We start from the raw sequence: 15,595 nt of genomic DNA on the forward strand, positions 1-15,595 counted from the left end.
TCTCAGTTTGAATGTTCTGCCTTTCCAAGGCTGGTTCCTTTGGGGCAAATGGCCACTTTCCCCTTATATATCACATCTTCAAATGCACATACACCCAGTGGTTTTCCTTTCACATATGAGGTTTCTTTTTAAGATTACTTATTTATAATTACATTTGTACCCCACCTGTCGTCCAAGGAGTTCAAGAATAGGGGAAGCATGCTTAAAGAGCCAACCTTGGCATCTGGTGCTCTCACATAGCTCTATCCCATTTGCTTCACGTTGGCCAGCCGCAGCCTTACAAGAAGGGAAGCCAGCTGCACTTACAGTATGGCAGTTCTGTGGCTTTGTTTAAAAGAACCAAACTTGCTTATCTCCAAGTGTCAGGCTCCTGGCACTGTACCTGTCTACCAGTCTTACACCTACTGCTGCCCAGCTTCCTGACCCAGCATCTGGCTTCATTCTCAGCTGCCAGCTTCTGGCTCTGCTCATCGCAGTTTGACTGTGAATTCCTTATCTCATCTCTTTGTTTTCCATGTTTATTCTCTTCACCATTCAACACCTGGCATCTGTTATTACCGCTATTAGTCAAGATGTTGAAATTGGAGTTTAGCTACCTATCTGCAGATGTTGTAGAATGCTACTGAGAATCTTGTTTACTGGACAATAACTATTTTAGTTCTAGAGGGCAGACAGGACAATGCTTTGCTACTTCAAATAAAGACGACAGCAGCTGGTGTTAAAAATAAGCATCCCGTGTCATAATCAGATTGTCATTTGACACAATGTCAGATGTTTCCAAAATTATGTAAGTTAAGTTGACTGGCAGTTTTTCACATTAGCTGATTCCAATAATTGATCTTCCAAGTGGTATCAGTAAAGGAGACCACCACTTATCAAGTGCCCCATAAAAGCATGCAAAAGCAGTCTTCTGATCATCCAGGGCAGCTAGAAATTCACCTTGAGGGAGGGGAACAAATGTGTAAATGTGAGTTTCTAGTCAGCACGACTGCAAGCAAAACTTTTGAAAATGTGGCTGGGGTATCTGAGCACCCACATGTTTGCATATGATCATCCACCAGCAAATAATATGAAGTATTTTGTTTTCCCTGCTAAGTCTTCAATCTTAATCATACTTATTAGGACATAAATCATACTGAACGCAGCATGACTTGCTTCTGAGTAGACATGCTTAGGATCAAGAAGTAAATCATCATCTTCCCATGCTGTTTTTCATAACACCTAATCTCTCTTTTTCTTTTTTCTTTTTTGTTACCTGGAGTAGTGAATAGCTTGATGTCCAGCAATATTAAAATAGAAGTCAGTTGTATGTTTCATCTCATCAGTATGGCCAGAAACCTCAATCCAATGGCCTATTGGGAGGCAGTAAACTCCATCGACCAAATTGCTTGGGTTATAGACACTACATCGATCATGGTGGGGCCCGTTGCCTGAAATGAGAACACACACAATTTGTCAGTCAATATAGCTCAATGATGTAAAAACAAAGAGCTCATGGGATTTTCATTCAGTCGGCAGGGAGGGTACACATTATAAACACACATATTATAGGTTGACCTGGACTTAATCATGCTTAGAGTAGACCTATTGAAACTTAAGTCCAATTGATTCCAGTTGCTCTGCCATAAGCATGACCAAGTCTGGATTCAACCCTATGTGTATCCTGTTGTGGGGAAAGCAAGGCAGCCATCCATTGGAGTAAAAGTCATTTTCCTTCAGGAAATGGAAACACAAGGTGTCGTGTAAGTAAAACCTAAATTTAAAGGGGGAAATAACTCCTTTCATTAACTGTCACTAGAATTCCTTTTCTCACAAGCTAATGACAACATGTGCAAAATGTTACTATTCAGCGATGCCTTCAAAATGCGGTTTCATCTACAAGGTTTTCTAAAATTCTCACCTTTCTTATTATAAATCCATCACTCAAGGAAGCAGATGTAGTGAGAACTCCTGAGCAGACGACTGCCACATTATGTTTCTAAATGAAGTGACCTAGACACCAGCAACCACTTTGTGCTAATTCTGCACCAGAGATTTCAACACACATTGTTTATCTGTGGATTCCTTCCCTATTTCAGGCATTAAGAGTGCCATCTGCTGTGTAAAACATGGCATGTGCCACCATGAAATCTCTTGCCTGGATTTGTAAACCCTAACTCCATATTTGGAAAGCCAAACAAAGTTTTTTCTAGCTTTTGCAGACTGTTTATGAAACATCTGGTTAATTCTTATTTTAAAAGTAAGGCGTACTTTGGTGAAATAGAATAGAACTACCAGAAAGGTAGATCAAAGAGACAGGAAGTGATATCAAATATGGATCAAATCCTGCATAAATCTCCATTAGCCCAAATGGACTTGTTCCTGAGAACAGAGACTCCTCCACAGAATCACCACCAGGCCCCCAAAGTAAAGCAGTACTGGGGACTACTACTTCTTCTTCTTCTTCTTCTTCTTCTTCTTCTTCTTCTTCTTCTTCTTCTTCTTCTTCTATGCCCCCCCCCCAAAATTGTGGGATCAGTCAGTGGCGTAGCGTGGGTTGTCAGCACCCGGGGCAAGGCAAGTAATTTGCGCCTCCTAACCCGTGGATTTGCGCCCCCTAACCCGTGGATTTGCGCCCCCTAACCCTAACCCCCAGATGTTGCGCCCGGTGCGGCTGCCCCCCCTGCCCCCCCACGCTACACCACTGGGATCAGTTTGGTCTTGAGCCAGAAAATAAAATCAGAGAGGCATCTAAAGGAGAAAATGTTGTGCAAATCTGGTAAATTGAAAAAGGTCTTCCTTTTTCTTTTTTAAAGTACAAATGCACAGGAAAACACATACATACACACTTGCCCACAATCAATCTTAGGTTTCTAGAACTTATGGTGGGCAGGGAAGTACTAATTGTCACAAACAGACAACCGCGCAAAGTGTGAATACATCCCATCAAGCACTGCCCAATGATGTAGATGGGAAACATAAGGGTAGATTTCAGAGGCATAAAACTGGAAGTCCTCATGTGTGGATGAAGATGCACAAAAGACCATATGGAAACTGCTACCTACATATGCATTAACGCCCCACTGTGGACACAATCAGATAATGGTGACAAGAGATGAAGTTCTAGACCTTATTGAGAAATTGAAAAAGGACAAACCATCAGGTCCAGATGGAGTTAATCTAAGAGGGGGGAAATTCATATGAGATTTGGGGCGGGTTATGGGGAGGGAAGGAATGGTATCCCCTGATAGATCTTTTCTCTTGTCCAGACCAGACCATTCTGGCAATAGGGGAATTGGAAATGCTAAGAGCAGGAGCAGCTACTGAATTCAGCTCATGCCTCTCCTCCTGTGAGAGACACAGATCATCTCTCCAGGCCTTTAATGAATACAAAAAGATATACTCATTCACAATCTGTTCCTTTGTTTCAGAACAAATGAAAAATAAACCTAACAGGCTCTTTTAAGTTCAGCTTTCTATTCATTCTGAAATTACTTCAAGCCCAGATTTGGATGTACTTCCTTGGTGTTCCTCTGAATTAGCAGATTTAGTTGATCAGTCCCCAATCCATGCATACAATGAAAACAGGCTTTGGGGCCAATCTTGAAGGCTGAATTTCGTGTAGAAATATCTGGACATGAAATACTCTTGTACGTGGCAGAATATGCAGCTCACATCTGGCAAAACCATAGTAGGGCATCAAATGTATAATATATCCTCACACGCAGGGACAAGAAATATCACCGGATTTACCTATTTTTGCTCAAAAAGGAGTTAACATAGTATCACACCCTTCATGAGGAAGCTTTTTGGTATTTTGAGGGAAGGACTGTGATTGGCTACTCAGTTTGTAACTTTAAGCAGTTATACATTGAAAAATAAATGTTTGCAATATACCACTTTAGAAATAATGGCTGTTTAAATTATCAACCTTTTTCAATTTCTACATATCCCCTTCTCCCATACAGAGTTTAAAGGACAAAATTAATCAGTTTCCACCCACCTCCTCTTTCACTTGCTGAATAATAAATGAAAGAAACACAAAAATCACTTTGGAATAGGGATGTGGCCAAACAAAGAGCACATTAGTAAAGTCCAGATCGATTGACAAATACATTTTTCTCTCATTGCTATAGCTTTAGCTTTCTTATTTGGATAAATGTAGTTTTAAGAATTTCTTTTTTAAAGAAAGTGTTTTCTTAACATGAAATAAAACACAACCTTGTACAGCACGATTGCAATATTTAATCCATTTCATTTACAAATCACACAAAAGCTCAGATCCTATAAGTTAGCTCAAGGAAGCTCCTGGTCCTTCCTTCCCACTGTAACCATCCTTGCCTGATTTTTGCCCCGTCCTACATTGTCCAGGAGCAGTTTTCCAAGGGACAGAACAGCAACTGCTGACATTTCCACTTACAAGAATTAGATAGCAGAGAATGGGAAAACCCTATGCTTGAGACCCTGGAAAACTACTGCCAGTCAGAGTAAACAGTACTAAGCTAGATGGACAAATAAAGCAGCTTCCTATGTCCTTCCTAATATTGATTGATTGATTGATTGATTGATTGATTGGATTGATATATCACCTTTTCCTCCAATAAGCTCAAGAAGGTATACACGGTTCTCCCCTCCCCCATTTTACCTTCACAGCAACTCTGTAACGTAGGTTGTTAGGTCCAGAGACAGTGACTGGCCCAAGGGTACCCAGTGAGCTTCATGGCTCAGTGGGGATTTGAACCCTGTCCTCCCAGGTCATAGTCCAACACTTTAACCATTGCATCATACTGGCTTTCCAGTACACACACAAACACTTCTACCACACTAGAGAAAGAACGGTTGAGAAAGGGCCTGTGGAAGCCTGGAGGCTGCGCTCAGACTCTTTTGCTCTTATGCAAACACAATTGGCATGGGGATGATGGTTTCCGTGCAAGGACACTTTGCTCAACGTGGTGCGCAAAGCCTAAAAGCTGGGGCTGTGTGCCTGCATTATGTCCGTTACTGGTGTGGCCTGGGTATCCTATGTGGAAGGAGATTTTCATGTCTAAAGGCTAAGATTAAAAACAATGGAGCCCATCACGGACAAACATTAGGAAGCCAAATAATGGTTATTCTTGAAAGGATATATTTCTGTACCAAGGATTCCGAACTAAGTCCTTTTTTATTCCACTGTTGTTCAAAAACTCTCCCATGCAATTTGCTTGCACATCAACATGTCCAAGAACAAAGCAATCAGCAAACTCTGCCTTACAAATCAATCTTTGTGAACAGTCTTTCTTTCAAAGCCTGCAGGACTGCCCATATGGCTCCTGGCATGATGCGTAAGAAAGATGATCAAACTGGCATATCAAAAAGCCACTGGCTTTATTGCAAAGGAGATTAAAACAAAGATCTCTGAGCAATGAGCAGCTCATATGGGAGAGAAGAACAAACAAGAATATGAAAAGCAAGTAAGACATGATCAAAAGAAAGAAGTAATCCAGAGTAGCCCAAGATCAGTGATGGGAGGGAAAACATAAGCTCCAAAAGGGTGTGGGAAGAGGGAGGAGGTGCAAACATCAAAAGAGCTGAACTCAAGCACACAACATGCTGGGTAGCATCTTATGCATGGAAACCTGTAACACAACAGGCTAAGAGTCCTGGGGCAGTTCCAAGTGGTCCCAACGTTCTTGTAAGGCGTCCACTATCCACTTTCTTAATGGTTGCAAAGTAAAATAGGCATAGATAGCAATGTTTCTGAAAGAAACATCCAGCTAGCCAACTAAGGAAAAACCATATCGAATGCACCATATTTCATGTGCTCTCCCAGGGGAATCTGAGTACAGAAAACAGATTTTCTCATGGTGTGATATGTTCACTAGATCTGAAATTGGTGCCCTTGTTACTGTTCCAGAGACTTGATCACCACACTGGGTCTGGCATGTCTGTTTGTAAGTTCTGTTTTCTGGATTGTAACTACACCAGCCATGCCATTTGTGCATTCATCATCACTGTCAGATACAGGACTAAAAATTTCAGGGTGTGTCCTTCCCTAGTGAATCTACTGACACTGGAGCTCACATTGCATCTCTCAAACACTAAGGAGACATCTCTGCTACAAGACATCAATGACTGAACTATACAGCCTCCTCAGTATCAGGAGACCTCTGAGAAGCTTTCCCCAAACTTGACACCCCACTGCCTAGAAAAATCCAACAGCTACAGAAAAGGGTACTGGCATTTTAAGTGCCAGATCAAGGAGCAGGGCTTTCTTCTGGGATAGCTCAGTTAGTAGAGCATGAGACTCTTAATCTCAGGGTTGAAGGTTTGAACCCTACACTGGGCAAAAGATTCCTGCATTGCAAGAGGCTGGATTAGATTACCTTCATGGCCCCTTCCAACTCTACCATTCTATGATTCTATGACCTTGTGTAACTAGCCCAGGCTACAAAATTCTGCCAGCTGCTCCAAGGCACCACTGAAACAACTTTATTTTCTGCCTCTGCTACACTGCCACAACTGTAACCCTGATCTTATCCAAGGTCTTGGCCTTGCTTTGCTTTACCTATCATGTTTCAGAACCCTGGCTCTACAGATCTCTACCTTGCTTGGGTCATCATCACCTTCCCTTGGTGCTGAACATCACCACAGAACAGGACATTTCATTAAACTCCCCATGATGATCTTGAGGTCAGTCAAGATCAGTGTTTATGTGAACTTATGACCTCCCGCCAATGTGTTTTACTTTCCCCTTGCTTACACTGAATTAATTTGCCATTTTAATGCCATTTTCACACATTCTGGATACATCTTTTGGAGCATTTCACAACCCTTTTTTTTCTACCACCCGCAGTGGTTTGGTGTCATAACTTGGCTACCTTACTGCTCATTCCAGATCATTTTTTGAACAAATTGTTTGGGAGAAAGATGACAGAATTGTGTGGAAAAAATAAAAATGTTATTAATAAGAATAGCACAGAAAATTGTTGTTGTTATATTTCCCCAGAATAACTCAAAGGTTGAAAGCTAGTCTGTCCTATATAACTGAAAGAGACTGCTGTTCAAATCCAGACAACTGGGTTGCAGCTCAACAGTTGAATTTATCTGAATAAACTATGGGGGGGAAGAATAAGATTTTACAATATGTAAAAATGGATTAATGATTATAGAAGAAACACAGACAGGCAGATTGACACAGAACTCGTGGATGTGCAACGTTCAATGGGGAGTTGAAAATTCAGCTTAGCTGTCTGACCAGATGCTTTTTAAAAAAAGTTTCATAAAGAGATTCAGATAAATCACTTCCAACTTTCTGTAGTCTTGCATTACAATGAAAAAGAAAATTCATTGAGGTCCAATTTTCACTTACTGTACTTTAAGGAATGATATTTTCCTGTTAACATTATTAGGCTTCACGACTGAACAAAACAAGTCCCACGTTTCTAAACCCTTGAGATTGGAGTCTGTTATGGAAGCATCCCTGCTATTTCACATTTTGACTTAAATTCAGTATTAGACGGCTTGGAATGCAAGACTGAATTGGTATTGATTGTTACTGTATAGAGCTATGGACATGTTGAGCTTCCTTCATCTAAATAGAGATGGCTCAGACAACTTGGCGATGGGCCTGCTTGGTTTCCAAATAGCATTTCCCCTGTACATTTCTAAAGCCTGGCTTAGCATATCAAAAATGCAAATGTACATTACAAAATGTACATTACAAAAACTTTATACCTAGTCTCTGTTTTTCAGCAAATTATGGTGGATAGTAAGTAAAGATATAGTGTCCCCCCCTTTAGTTGTTTCAGCAGTAAACAATAGGAAAAAAACAATACTCACTTGCTATTCTGAATGTGTTAATTTTTGCTCATTGGATCAGTTAAAAAAACCTGTCCCTTTGTTCAGGGAACTGAGGCATTGTTGTGTTAAGTATAATCTTTATTCTCTCTCTCTCTCTCTCTCTCTCTCTCTCTCTCTCTCACACACACACACACACACACACACACACACACACACACACATCTTGCAAGTCAGGAAGAGAACAAAACCTTTCTGTTTTCAAGTACTTATAGGTGGCACAGAGGCAGAGATAAGGCTGCAATCCTTTATATACTTACCTAGAAAACAATGGAACTTACTTCTGAGTATACATGCCTAGGATTATGCTATAAGTCTCTTTCACTGCTCTTATTTACGACCATCAAATGGACAATTGCAAAGCTAAAACTAAAGGCTTGATAAGCTGTAGCTAAGGAGCAGAGCACATGCTTTGCATGAAATAGACCCAGGTTCAATCTCCGGAATTTCTAAGCAGTGCTGCGAAAAACCCTTGTCTAAGACCCTGCCAGACAGTTCAGACAATGCCGAGCTAGATAGACCAATGGTCTGACTTCAGTCCCTGGCATAACACTCAGAGTTGGTCTGAGGAGATAGACTGTGATGGTAAATTTCATCCCCTGATTTTTGCCCCCACCCAGAAAATATCCAATATGCCTCCACTGCCTTTACAGCCTATGCATGGGGGCACAAAACTGGAAGAAAATCTCAGGCTAGAGTTGCTACCTGTCCCTATAAAAAATGGGATCATCTTGGTTTTGGACAAAAGTGTATCCCCTTAAGTGTAGGTGGGTTCTCACAAGGCAAGACATAGTGATAACAGCAAGAACCTTTATTGAACTACAGAGCAGGACAACAGGGGCAAAGCAACTGCTTATATACATTTCTGAAGGCCTGGGCCACTCCCACTCCCAACGTAATTGGCTGCCTAAACTTCCAAGCTGCGAATCATAAGTCAGAGTTTAAGGGCCAATGGCAGAGGCCCAAATCCTGAAATGTTCTGTGACTGGATATCAGGTATCAAAGGGGCTCAGAATCCTTAGTCCAGACTCAAGCTCAGGCAACACAGACCACTGAATACAGTGGTACCTCGGGTTAGATGCTTCAGGTTACAGACTCCGCTAACCAGAAATAGTACCTCGGGTTAAGAACTTTGCTTCAGGATGAGAACAGAAATCATGCTCTGGCGGCGCGGCAGTGGGAGGCCCCATTAGCTAAAGTGGTACCTCAGGTTAAGAACAGTTTCAGGTTAAGTACGGACCTCCAGAATGAATTAAGTTCTTAACCTGAGGTACCACTGTACATAACATCCCCTTTCCCATTTGGACTTCAAACAGGATGCCTTTTCCTCCACATTTGAGCTCAGCCAGCCCCAAAAGACAGTTGCATCGCTGTTGGTGTGGCTGACAAGGTACAAGGTACCAGCCCAGTACAAGGGACAATAGAGAAAAGGTGAAAGAAGCAACCTCTTCTCCCTCCTGCTGGTGCTCCTCCTATGCTGCTGCCCCCAAGTCTAGCATGATGTGGAGCTACCACTGCTCATCCCCCTCTGCCACACTGACCTAACCTCTCCTCCTCCCTCCTCTTCCACACTCTAGTCTCTTCTAATACAGTGGTACCCCGCAAGACGAATGCCTCGCAAGACGGAAAACCCGCAAGACGAAAGGGTTTTCTGTTTTGGAGGCGCTTCGCAAGACGAATTTCCCTATGGGCTTGCTTCGCAAGACGAAAGCCCATAGGGAAATCTCCGGGGACCTCTTTTAAATGCTGGCGGTGGGGAGCAAAGCCTTTCCTCCCCTCCGGCCTTCAGAAGAGGTCCAGGAAGGCCGGCAGGGGCCGAAAGGCTTTGCTCCCCACCGCCAGCATTTTAAAAGCAGTCCGGGAGAGCAGGGAAGCGCTTCCCGCTATCGCGGACGGCTTTTGAAGGCAGGCGGGGGGGGGAGCAAAGACTTTCGCCCCCCTGCCTGCCTTCCCGGGAGAGCGGAGAAAGGCAGCGCCTTTCTCCGCTGTCCCGGACGGCTTTTGAAGGCAGGTGGGGGGGAAGGACTTTCGCCCCCTGCCCGCCTTCAGAAGAGGTCCTGGACCTCTTCTGAAGGCGGGCGGGGGGCAAAAGTGTTTGCTCCCCCCCCCCGCCTGCCTTCAAAAGCCGTCCGCGATAGCTGAAGGCTGGCGGTGGGAAGAAAAGCCCTTGTCCCCCCCCCCAGCCTTCAGAAGAGGTCGGGGGACAGACTGTCCCCGGACCTGGTCTGAAGGCGGTTTCCCTAGGAACGCATTAATTGATTTTCAGTGCATTCCTATGGGAAACCGTGCATCGCAAGACGAAAAACTCGCAAGAAGAAAAAACTTGCGGAACGAATTAATTTCGTCTTGCGAGGCACCACTGTACCAGCATGGGCAAGAGGCTGGAGCGTCATCTCAAGTCGCCTGTGGGAGCTGGCCATCTATCCCTGGCCCCTGCCTATCTATGCAAGTTGAGGGAAAGAGCAGGGCCAAAATGGTGAGGGAAGTGGGAGACCAAATGCGGGGAATCGCCCTCCACAATGTGGGGGAGGATTTGGTGCCATGAGAGTATGTGTGACCCTCCCACCCCCACCAGTCCTTTATTTTGCATGACCTGTCTCGTATTTTGCCCAACCAAAGGTGCCAACCCAATTTTAGACCATACCAGAAAACTAACCCATAGAAGATTGCTCTATTTTCAATGTTTTGATTTTACAACATGTTCACAAAGTATCCTTATACCTGAAAACATTAAAAGATCTAATACTGTTTGCTCAGCAAAAGGATTGAAATAAGCTGTGCTTTTAAAAAAATTAGGCAGTCAATACCTAGCTGTACTTAATGTTCCTTCCCTTCTATTATTTTTTAGAAAAGATTGATATGCACAAAGGGAATAAAATTTAAATTTGTTGAGTTAAAAGTCGATTAAGCTCTCATAGTGCTGTCTTGTAAGAGAAATGAGGATTTTTGATTCTCAGGTCCAAGAGGGACATCTAGTGGGAGCAGAAAGTATTGATTTATAGACCATTCTAGCTTGAGGAAGGAAAAGAGAGAGAGAGCAAGAGAGCAAAAGATTGAGGAAGGGAATAAAAAAGACATGAAAGGGAACAAGAAATTACAACTGCCCTTCCCTAGAAAAATAATTATTTCAGTAAAAACTTCTCTGGAGGTCACAGATTTGGAGAGTGCATTATAGAATTCCTAGTTGTCATAATTAGATTTTACTAATACCCCGAGGAAATGATCGGCTACCAACTGTAGTAGCAAGTTAAAGATGCATTGTTTCTGAAACCTACTGTCATTTTGCAATGGAACAGGAAGATTTCCTTATGAAACCGAGCTACAACAATATATAGCTACCTTCAGTACCCAGTCCATTCTTCCCTTCCAACTATCTACTTTAGCTTCTCCAGGTCTTCTCCCTATTTCCAATACTGTCTGACTTTTCTATGCAATTATAAGTAGAACAGAATAGATTCTTACCACCATTACACACACAAACACACACACACTATCCATAAGAAATGAACTCAAGTGTTTTAAAATAACACCTGGTTTTGAAATTTTAAAGCAATAAAGCACAATTCCAAAAAAATAATAATACCAAGATAGTGTAATTATATACTACATGTCTTAGCTAAATATTAACTGTACATGGTGCAACTTTCAATCACACACCTTACTACTCTCAAGGTGCAAATAAAAACACTGAACTGCAAAATAATGCTTTTTATTTTCAACAGCCTACTGCAACCTTGAAACAATGTGGCTTTCTTTATTTTCCTCTCCAGTGCCATAAACCATGGTTACTTCCTTAGCTGCAGCAGCTCATAAACATTTTTGTCTGGAAGCTGCACTATGTAAACTATACTCTCAACTTTCATTATTATTAAGCCCTGAATTTGGATGTGTAGCCATCTTGAACACTGTGAATGGGGCAATATAAATCTAATGTGACCGCTGTGGGTGTAGTAGTTTCTTTCCCACCATCCCTATGCCCCTGCATAGCATTACTCTGTGAGTCATTCACCCCTTGAAAAGGACTTCTACACCTTTCTAGCAGTGTTTCAAAATTACCAAAGAAGTATGACCTACTGGAACTGTTGGTCTTCACCAAAATATACATGCTCACAGGATATTTCAGTGATTGTTTTGGATGAAAGTGCCTTTCCCCCCTAAATTCTGCCTAAAGGTATCCAACCACACCTCCTTTGTAAGAGCCTACATTTCATTTAGAAGAGATTTATGGCATATATTTGTAACAGTGGGGTGTACGGGTGTTACGGGAGGGGTACCTCTCGTGGGGGGGCACTTTGTGCTCCTTCTGGAAGAGTTTGTACACCTTGCACTCAGTTCTCACCTGTGGCTCCTAGAAGCTGTCAACATGTGGACAGCGGCCACACTCTGGAAAACAGCTTCTACTGGCTGGCTAACCCAGGTGAAGGTACCCGATGGGTCTCAAACCCTGGCAATTTGAGCAAATGAAACCAATAGTGGGCTCAGTGGTCAAGAAGGCAGTTCCTGGATTGCTGTAGAGGGAGGTGAGGGGCAGGTGGGGCTCATCAACCTGCGAAGGTAGCTCATCTAGGAGAAGAAAGACTCTGATCCTAAACCTTGTATCTTCAGGAAAAGAAAAGGCTAAGGATTAAACCCTACACAAATCTGGAGCAGAGGCCCTAAGACGGCTGGACTGCAGACAAGCTGGTGCCAAACATTTAGCTCTGCTTTCCTTTGGGACCACATCAGCGAGGCCGAGAGGGGGGTCTTGTTGTCTGGGCAGCCCAGGACCTCCATACACACAAACCAAGCTAACGCCTCACAGAGAAGTCACTTTCGTGCTGTTAATGCAGCAGTTTGACTTCGGGAAGCTTTTAATGTTTGATTATAGTATTTTAATATTCTTTTGGAAGCCGCCCAGAGTGGCTGGGGAAGCCCAGCCAGATGGGCAGGGTATAAATAATAAATTATTATTATTATTATTATTATTATTATTATTATTATTATTATTATTATTATTATTATTATTATTATTATTATTATTATTATTATTATATTATTATTATTATTCACTGTCTCTCTAGACAGCCAGAGGCCAACCACAGACCTGTGTGCCCCTGTATTCATTCATGACCCTTGTTAATTCCCCATGGTCATCACAAGCTAACCGCAACTACAGTTGTACCTCAGAAGTTGAACGGAACCCATTCTGGAAGTCTGTTTGACTTCCAAAAAGTTCGAAAACCAAGGTGCGGCTTCTGATTGGCTGCAGGAAGCTCCTACAGCCAATCGGAACCCGCGTCGGACATTTGGGTTCCAAAGAACATTCACAAACTGGAACACTCACTTCCAGGTTTGCAGCGTTTGGGAGCCAAAACGTTCCAATTCACAAGGCATTTGACTTCCGAGGTACAACTGTACTTCGGAGCCACCTCACAATGCATTCCCAGTCTCAACAGAAGGGAGGGGGGTTTGCAAACCTAATAACTATCTCCACCCTTATTTACAACAACAACAATTTGTCCCCCCTTTTGTAGCTAACACAGCACCATCCACGCGAAGAAATATAGCTCAGCAGGCTGAGGGGAAGACTTTCTGCATTTGTGAGCTACCTACACCTAAAAGATCCGCTCAAGGCATAGTGGTTTTTTCTTTATTACATAACGGTGACACAGCTGTGCTGATGCAATAAGCGCGCGTCCCTCGCGCTGCCCACGACGCGAGCAAAAACAACCGCCCACCATCCTCGACGCGAGAACTGGGCGTCATGGCCACGCCCCCGTGGCACACGCATGCGTGCGGGCGCGCAAACACGGAGAGGAAGAAGGCGGGGGCAGGGAGTTCGGCTTGCTGAGCGGCCGTTACCTTCCCAGACAGCGTCCCCCGTCTCGTGCCGCCTGAGGAATTTGTACCAGAAGGTGCACGCGGCCTCGTCCTCGCGCAGCGCCGCCTCCGCGAGCCAAAGGACCGGCTCCTGAGCGGGCAAGGGAGCCAGCGGCCTCGCGGGCTTCATGGCCAGCGCCTGCTTGGGGTCCCACTGGCCCAGCTCGGGCCGGGAACCCGAGACGCACAGCGCCGTGCCGCCTTCGGCTAGCCGGGCGGGCACGACGACCCCGAAGCGGAACAGCATGGCAGGAGCCGGCGGCGGCGGAGCAGGCAGAGAGAGTGGTTGTCGGGCTCCCTCACGCCGACGTCACTTCGGCCTTCGTGAGGCGCTGCCTGTCCGCGCTCCGCTACCGAAAAGGGAATGCGAGCCGGCGGCGAAAGAGCGGACGGAGCAGGACACGTGACACTTCGGGAACCCGTTATAAAGGCCTCTCGCGCCGCCTGTTAATTTTATTTTAAGGCCCCCTGCAAGCTCGCAAAGGACCAGCGCTTCTCGAAGGGAGCGAGGCTCGGCTTGCGTTGTATTTGTTCCACGTTTCACTTCCACCCCACCTTCCCCTCCAAGGGCCTCAATGCGGCAGACATTGGTTCTCCCTCTCATTTAATCCCACAACCACCCTGCCAGGTACTTTAGCCTGACTGGCAGTGCTCGCCGCAACGTCACCCAGGGGGCTTCCTGGGCCAGCAGGGATTTGAACTCTGGTCTCCCAGGTCCGACGCTGCATCACACTGACTCTCCTATAGGGCTCAGGAAGAGAATGCAAGCAAATGGAGGGGCAGCTGTGTCGGCTCTCCTGTAGGCTTGTGCGCAGGGAGAGGAAGGAATGTCTGGTCACTTTTGAGTGTCAGGCAACTGGTCCATTAAGCTCAGTGTTACTGATAGCATCTCCCCACGGTTGCAGACAGTAGCCGGTCCCTGGGGATGCCCAGGATCCAGCCAGTATGTGCTAAGCAAATATTCTAGTGCTGAAATGTGTCCTTCCCTGCACAGCTCCAGGAGTTGCAACTCATTCCTATCATCTTGTTCACACATGGTGGTGATCACGGGTCCCTGGGTTGAGTCCGGTGTGCTTGGTTTTCCACAGCTGCAGCTTAAGAGGGAAGTGGGTGGGAGGGTTAGATGGGGATAGAGGCGGCATAGCATGTCCCCTACTGCATATAGCTGCCTGCCAGGCCAAGTTGCTGAGCCCACATACAGTGTATACGAGAACCTGTTCAAACCACTCAAAAGATTACATTGAGGCCTCAGTGTGCAGCATTCAGTTAACTTTCTGGCCCCAAATGTGTTTTTTAGGTGGTTGAGAATAGAGGAGCAAATACTAAACTTTTAAAAAAGTACACCTGTATATCTACCAGCTCCCTGTAGCCAAAGTAGTTTGTTTGAACACATTAGTGAGCATGATATTCATTAGGAAATACTGAACATTCATACTTGGGATATGACAAACACTACAAAATAACCTGGAGGGTGGGGAGAAGAGACAAAAATCCATTGGATTGCTACTTGGGACTGAACAACAGTGGAAACTGAATTGTTCATTACTCAGTACATCTCTTGACGAATTACAGAAATGTCATGGTTTGCTTCCTGAGAAAATCATTAATTGTACTTAGCAGCTTTGAAAAACTAACAATAAATTGCAGCTATACTCTCAGTTTCAGACCCAAATTGGTTCAATAGGAACCTAGGGAGTTGTCTTATATAGTCATGCCATCAGTCCATTTAGCCGAATATTGTTTCAGCTACGCTATCTATTACTGTCAGCAACCCTCCAGGATTTCAGAGGGGATACTCCCAGCCCATTGTGGAGATTGAGCCTAGGACCTTCCACTTGCAAAGCAAATGCTCTACCCCCACCTCCATACCATGGCCTAGCACAAATAGCATGAGGATCATTAGCACAAAACACAACATCCT

The 15,595-nt window shown here is 44.3% G+C and overlaps 1 protein-coding gene across 2 annotated transcripts in view; it reads right to left on the reverse strand.

Moving 5' to 3' along the window:
* Window positions 1-15,481, reverse strand: part of EPM2A (EPM2A glucan phosphatase, laforin) — a 33,560-nt gene extending 18,079 nt beyond the window's left edge. The window contains exons 1-2 of one of the 2 annotated variants that reach the window (XM_081186318.1): window positions 13,657-15,481; window positions 1,256-1,430 (exon numbers count right to left, since the gene is read on the reverse strand). In XM_081186318.1, the coding sequence (XP_081042444.1) occupies window positions 1,256-1,430; window positions 13,657-13,921 (440 nt within the window). In that variant the 5' untranslated portion in view covers window positions 13,922-15,481. Of the gene's footprint in view, window positions 1-1,255; window positions 1,431-13,407; window positions 13,432-13,656 lie in introns of those variants that run through there. The other variant, XM_081186319.1, reaches the window with a different exon arrangement.
* Between the last annotated feature and the right edge of the window lie 114 nt (window positions 15,482-15,595).

The sequence above is a fragment of the Podarcis bocagei genome (assembly GCF_964188305.1).
Source record: "Podarcis bocagei genome assembly, chromosome: 3".
Lineage (NCBI taxonomy): Eukaryota > Metazoa > Chordata > Lepidosauria > Squamata > Lacertidae > Podarcis > Podarcis bocagei.